Here is a 7,429-nt window from a genome sequence, read left to right on the forward strand (position 1 = left end):
TTTTTTTTTTTTTTTTTTGTAATTCAAGCTTTCAATTATTTTCAGATAAGCTACTCAGTCGATGACTAAATTTTAAAAAATGATGAAGTTTTGAGCATCGGAAATTCAAACATTTTTCTCCGCGATTGTGAAAATGCAATTAGGATCGCAAGAAGTTTACGTTTAACGAAATCTCATTTATGAATATATTTTTGTTTTCAAAATGCGTGATGATTCAGTCATTATTTGATCAAGACTAATAGCTTGTGTATTCTGTAACTTTAACCAACGTATAGCCTTATCTACAATTAAATCCCATTCACTCTTTTGTGAAGTTAATTTTTCTGTCAAGAAAACAACTGCAAGAGCTGTGGCCCAGACATTATCGTGTACGGATGGTTTTCTCTGTTTAAGTTGATCGAGGGATTCTTTCAAAACGGTTGCTAAAAACTCATTTAGTTCCCAATATCCAGAAAAGTTTTGTAGGAGAAGCAATGACTTAAGTCTGTCTTTACTTTCGAAATTGAATTTTGTGTTATCAATTTTCCTAAGTTCTTGGAATTTTTCTGCATCAAATTTTTTTGACATCGTCTCACGAGCTGTAACACTCACTTTGTAAGATTTCTCGGCCCCAATAAAACTTGTGTACCTTGAAACCAAGTTAGCAAGCGTAGCCAAGTCAATAATCTCGGATTTTATATTATCACCTTTACCCAAATCTTCTTTTAATTCCAGTTCCTGTATTTTCCTTCTCACACAAAGACGGTGTATCTGCATTTCTTTATCACACTGGTTCAACACATTTGTTTCGAAGTCAAGTGAAAAATCTGATTCACCGACTTTACCAGAAAGATTGAGTCTAACTCTCTGGCAAGTCGACTCAAGTTTCTGAAAAACTAGATAAACAATTAGTGATTCTTCGGTGAAAATACACGGAATATTTTCTGGAACTGTAATGTAGGATAATTCTTTATTGCTTTCAGCATCTTTGGCAGATATACGAACTGAAGATACAAATGGTTGCATTGACAATTTTAATAGACGCATAACTTTTGCCTTAAGGTTGTCATTTGTCATCACAAACTCTGCTCGGCCTCTTCCCGCACGGGCGATACCTTTGACCAATTCTGTAGAAACTCCAGAACCTACACCGATCGTGAAATATCGAGTGTTATAAGCTTGTGACTTAACCGACTGAATTATTTCGTTCGTATTGTAGACTTCTCCATCCGTTATCAGGAATACTTGGCGATAAAGCCCATGAGAAGATCGTTTATCAGAGAGTGATTTAATAGCACTGAGCATTTCAGTTCCACCAGCTGCATAAAGATTGTTATGGAATTTCAATGCTTCATTTAGAGAATCTTCATTATATTCTCTGCTTCCATCCTTGAACAAGACTTCTAAGTAATTATTAAAGGATATAAGGTTAAATGAACAACCCAACGGTAGACTTTTCAAGAAAAGTAACAAAGTGTCTTTTGCTGCTTCAATTTTCTCTCCATTCATGCTTCCTGAGTGGTCAATGATAAAAATGTAGTCATTAAGTTGAGGAGCCTTCACTTGGGGAAGTTTAGGAAATAAATTTATCATCATAATATCTTTAGAAAGCATTCCTCTAGCATTTCCATCACCTTTCTCCATAATCACTTGTGGTTTCTCTACTTCATCATAGTACACAAGGAAAAGAATGTCTTTCTCAAAATTAAACTTCTCTGTCAATCTCACAGTAGCATGACACTTATTTTCCTGATATTCCATCTTCATTGGCTGTTCAGACTTTACGTCTTTGATTTGTGATTTCCATTTGATGGTGGCGTTAAAACTAAACTCTCTTGGTTTTGGTGCTTTTTGATAATGTTCGTCTTTAGGAATAATGCCATATCTGGGATTAAGAACAAACGGCATATAGAACTTCACAGCTCCATCAGCTTCACAGGAAAGCTCAGAAACAAGGCATATTTGTAAATGGATCTTTTGCTTCGGTGGAATATTACCCAAATTATATTCAAAAATATCACCAGACGTGCTGGTCTCTCGCAACAAAATGGCTGACATCCCCTTTTCTACAGCTTCTTTGTACTCTTTCTGGGCGACATTTTTGTCTTTAGATTTGGCAACTATATGGACATCACCAATTTTAGCTTCGAATCTATATACGGCACTGTCCTCTTCCACAGGGAAAACAAACTTAGCTTCTGTCTTGTGTTGGCTTTCATTTATATATTCAGCCTCGATGTTGACGTGTGCAGTAAATCCGTTGATGGAAACATTGTGTGTAGCGTAGAGAAGAGAAACATCTGTTTTCTTTTCACAAATAATTCCAAATACAATCACCTGCGCCATTTCTTTAGAGTTTCTATAAAACAAAAAGATGATACATTAAATAGACATTTTATCAATTTAAAATTAATCAAATAAGTATCTCTTGTTTAATAATATATAACAAAGTGAAATTTAAACAATTACCTTTCTAATAAGGAGGACTTTGTTGATAATAAGATAATAACAGTTTCAAATTTTGGCACAAGGCCAGCAATTTCAGGTAAGGGGTAAGTCGATTACATCGACCCCTGATATTTGTTTCACTGAGACTGAAAGGATGAAAAGCTAAGTCGATCTCTGCGGAATCTGAACTCAGAACGTCAAGACGGACGAATTGCTCCGAAACATTTTGCCTGACGTGCTGACGATTCTGCCAGAACGCCTTTATTATTATTATTATTATTATTATTATTATTATTATTATTATTATTATTATTATTAGGATGATGATGATGATGATGATGATGATGATTATCTAAGTCTGCATCATACAGATGCTCATTTCATGTCTGTAGAAATGGTTATAGATTAGTTTATTCGAAAGACGGCACCAACTTAAAATGGTAGTTTTTATGGCCATATTGAGTGCAGGGATCAATAATTCTTAACCAAACTTCAAGTGATTGTTGAAGGGGTTTATGTTCATGGTAAATTTTGTTGCGATCTTTGATGTGTTTTGTGTGTGTGTATTTGTGTGTGCGTATGTGTGTGTCTGTGTGTGTTGATGTCTGTTTTTGTATGCGTGTGTGTGCATGTTTATGCATGTGTGTATGTGAGTGTGCGCATGTTTGTGTGCGTGTGTATGTGTTTGTGCGTGTGAATGTCTGTGTGCGTATGTGACTGTGTGTTTTGTGTGTGCATGTTTGTATGCGTGCGTATGTGTGTATGTGTTTGTGCGTGTGCATGTTTGTGTAAGTGTGTATGTGTTTGCGTGTTTTGTGTGTGCATGTTTGTGTATGTATGTTATTGTGTGTGTGTGTGTGTGTGTGTGTGTGTGTGAAAGCGATGTCTTACATATATGGTAGACTACTAAACTGAGAACCATTTAATTCCTAGATATACCAAATAAAAAAAGAATATAGGATTTTTTTAAACATCGAATGGCTACGAGGGCCCTCCCGAGCAAAAGAGGAATCAAAAGGGGTCCACAGGCAAAAATGGTTGAAAACCAAGGGAATAGACGTTAATAGTTGCGTGATTTTAGTAAAAGTTACATACTCCAAACTAATTAATAAGTAGCTTTCATTTTTATAGTATGGACTAAGGCGCTAACCTGGCAGAATCATTAGTACGTGGGGCAAAATGTCTAGCGGTATTTCGTCTGCCGCAACGTTCTGAGTTCAAATTCCATCGAAGTCGACGTCGCTTTTCATTCTTTTCGGGGTCAATAAATTAAGTGCCAGTGAAACACTGGGGCTCAAGAAAATCGTCTATCCGCCAAATTTTAGGCCTTGTGCTTATAGTACAAAGTATTATTATATATAGATTTTTCTGGACAGGTCTAACTTTGATAATTGCTTTCTTTTAGTAAACGTTACATCTTCCAAACTAATTAGTGAGCACCTTTCTTTATTACAGGATGTTCTGGTTAAATTTGACTATTTTTATGTATCTTTTATGTTTCTCAGCAACAGCTTGAGGTATTGGTGAACAGTCAACGGCATTAAAAAAGCATAAAGAATAAAGTTGTAGTTGACAAATAGCTGACATGGAAGTCTGGAAGCCATCTGAATATTCTTTTCTACTCTAGGCACAAGGCCCGTAATTTTGGGGTAGGGAGCCAGGCGATTAGATCGACCCAGTATGCAACTGGTACTTAATTTATCGACCCTGAAAAGATGAAAGGCAAAGTCGGCCTCGGTGGAATTTGAACTCAGAACGAAAAGACAGACGAAATACCGCTAAGCATTTCGCCCGGCGTGCTAACGTTTCTGCCAGCTCAACGCCTTGGAAGCCATCTGAATATTCTTTTCTACTCTAGTCACAAGGCATGAAATTTTTGGGGAGCGCAGCCAATCGATTAGATTGACCCCAGTACGCAACTGGTACTTAATTTATCGACCCCGAAAAGATGAAAGGCAAAGTCGACCTAGGTGGAATTTGAACTCAGAACGTAAAGACAGACGATATATCGTGCTAATGTTTCTGCCAGCTCGCTGCCTTGGAAGCCATTTGAATATTAGAAAAGTGTTACCTGTAGCATAATAATTCGCACCGGATGTTAAAATGCCGATATCATGGCTGCTGGTCTATGCTTTATGAACACTGTTAAATCTGTAAGACATGATGTGGACAACAGGAAAACCAAGTTTCCCCCCAAACTGCAATGGTCTTTGTGTGTGTCTCTAGTGAGGTGACCTCATGCCGCACAACATCTCTGAACAGATCTTAGGATCAATTCAGACGGTTATGTGAAACTGCTGGAAACTTTGGTCAAACGTTGACTGGAGCGGGGATGCTACAGGAAGGCTAAGTGTGTGGCTGCAGGATTCAGCTTCCCAGCCATACCTCCGGAAAGTGTCAGAAGTGGCTGTCGGAGAATAGACAGTCCTCGATGCTCTTAAAATGACGGGTCTGCAGGGAATAAAAGCAACCAACACTAACAAAGAAAGGGTTATATTAGCGGGAAAGTTTCTGTTAATTGTGCTTAATAACTGGCACTCCGTCGAGGGTTCCAATTGATCCGATCAACGGAACAGCCTGCTTGTGAAATTAACGTGCAAGTGGCTGAGGATTCCACAGACACACGTACACTTAACGTAGTTCTTAGGGAGATTCAGCGTGACACTGAATGTGACAAAACTGGCCCTTTGAAATACAGTTACTACTCATTTTTGCCAGCTGAGTGAACTGGAGCAACGTGGAATAAGGTGTCCTGCTCAAGGACACAACGCCGGGAATCGAACTCACGCTCTTACGATCGAGAGCAGAAAAATACTCTAACCACTACGCTACGCGCTTAATAATTCCTACAGAAATTCAACCTGATTCTACTTGAAAAAGAATAAAGAAAATTACTTACAGTCTCTTCAATCTTTTGCTTCTTCAAACAAATATTCTTGCTTCTCTTCTTCAGTTCCTGCTCGAAGTAAACTCTCCACTGTATGTGCAACTAGATTTCACAACAATTAAACGATGTTTTGTTTTCCGAACTCAAACACCAACTAAAACAAGTTTTTTTTATAAAAACATTCTTCATGTTTTTGTTAGCCTGAATTAAGCTTATTTTGTTTCCCATTAATTCCCCTTCCACAACATTTAATTAAGTTTAACGTGCAGTTAATTAATTATTAACTTAGATTTTGCGAACAAAGCATATGCTTCGTTTAAATTAATACTGTGTCTGACTTGAATAATTCATTTAAGTGAAATAATTATAGAGCAGGAAAACTTGCAGACAATGCAGCCAGCAACAAAATAAACTCGTTGTGAACATAAAATATTTCGTTTTTGTATTTTGTTTACAAGGTTCTTGATCCGAACTTGTGTGTTAAAAGAGATATTGTCGTATATCGGAAGGGTCATAATGCCAATAATAAACACACGCACTAGTTAAGGCTTATTTCTTTGTTACTTGCTGGTTGGTTAACTATTTATCCAACTAACTAATCGGTTGTCTGATAAATTATTCAGCCAACTAATCAGTTGTCTTTGGCAAAGTTCTTCTGTTGCCCTTCACGACTTCTTCAATTACGTGCTCTCTCCACTTCTAGTCTGATTCACTCACATCCCTACAACTACATAAATATATTGACCCTAAATCCTAAAAGACACTCAGACAGAAGGCTGGGACTTATATCGGTCACTTTTGTCGAACCGCTAATAAACAAACCAACACCGGTTGTTGGAAGACTAATACTAACACAGACATACATGTATATATATATATATATATATATATATATATATATATATATATATATACACACACACATACACATATATATATATATGTATATATAAACACACACACACACACACACACACACATATATATATGCGCTTTGGTTAACCTGGACTATAGTTAGAGATAGTTGCCCAAGGTGTCACGCAGTAGGGTCGAACTCGAAACACATGTGGTTGAGAAGCAAACTTCTTACCACACACATCTCTGCCTCTATGAAAACATAAAAGCCAAATTCATATGTTTTTATCTGAAAAAAAATAATGTTTGTAAAGTCGAAAATTGCGAAAAAATTCCAGTGGCATAGTTTCAAGAAAGAAAAATGAAAGAAATTCAAATTAGGAAAATCAAATACAGGAAAATCAAGCACAGGGTTAACAGCGCAAGGGAAACAACTTTAGTTATACGTTAACACGTTTGAGTTATTTCCCATGTTTCGCTATTTCACCGTTTTTCTATTTGAACTCCACTGTGTTTTCAGTTAATTTTGAAAATGAAGAATCCACTAGAACAACTTTGTCGTTATTAAAATGATATTTGGAGCATAAATTAATATGGGGTTTTGATGGCGAGTTGTAATTTAGAAGGTGGGTGGCAGGGGCAGACTGAGAGTATTAAGGGTCCTTGGGCATAACTGTTTACTGGGCCCCTTAGCATTGATAGCAAAGTAGAGTTAAAATGTAGATTGCGGGCATCTCGGGCATCTCAAAGCTCCGGGCCCTGGGGCAGTGCCCGACTGACCGACGGCTCAGTCCGCCCCTGATGGGTTCTCTCAGGCGGGTTTGTGTCAAAAAGGGTTGAAATATTGATCAAAGTGTGGAAGACATTATCGCATATGTTCGCTTGGGTGTTTATGTTGCGGAGATTGTTCCGTTGCTGCATCTTTCTTATTGGGAGAAAGCTGCGTGTAAAACAACTCAAGGCAACTCACGAACAGATAACTGTATTATTTATTACTGGACATAAATGATATTTGGCGCAGAAAAATTACAAGGAAGTATATAAGGTCTGGTCAAAGAGTATCAGGACTTTTGCTATGGCAGCGGAGCTAAAAGTACGCAGAGTGAAACCGCTTAGCACAGATTCAGCTTGAACTCTGGTGCATATGCACGCTAAGTTATAGCTTTCTCGCTCATTTCTGTTTGTGTGTGTGTGTGTGTGTGTGTGTGCATTTCTCTCTCTCTCACTCACTCTCTCTCTCTCTCTCTCTCTCTCTCTCTC

General features: G+C 37.6%; 1 protein-coding gene across 1 annotated transcript; it reads right to left on the reverse strand.

Annotated features, from left to right (window-relative positions):
- Positions 1 to 6: 6 nt before the first annotated feature.
- LOC106875057 (von Willebrand factor A domain-containing protein 5A) lies at positions 7 to 6,110 on the reverse strand. Its single transcript, XM_014923021.2, has 2 exons — positions 5,327 to 6,110; positions 7 to 2,338 (listed from the first exon to the last, which is right to left on the reverse strand). Exon 2 carries the CDS (start codon positions 2,323 to 2,325, stop codon positions 178 to 180), a length of 2,148 nt encoding a protein of 715 aa, XP_014778507.1. The 5' UTR covers positions 2,326 to 2,338; positions 5,327 to 6,110; the 3' UTR covers positions 7 to 177.
- Between the last annotated feature and the right edge of the window lie 1,319 nt (positions 6,111 to 7,429).

This window comes from Octopus bimaculoides, chromosome 15 (genome assembly GCF_001194135.2).
Source record: "Octopus bimaculoides isolate UCB-OBI-ISO-001 chromosome 15, ASM119413v2, whole genome shotgun sequence".
Lineage (NCBI taxonomy): Eukaryota > Metazoa > Mollusca > Cephalopoda > Octopoda > Octopodidae > Octopus > Octopus bimaculoides.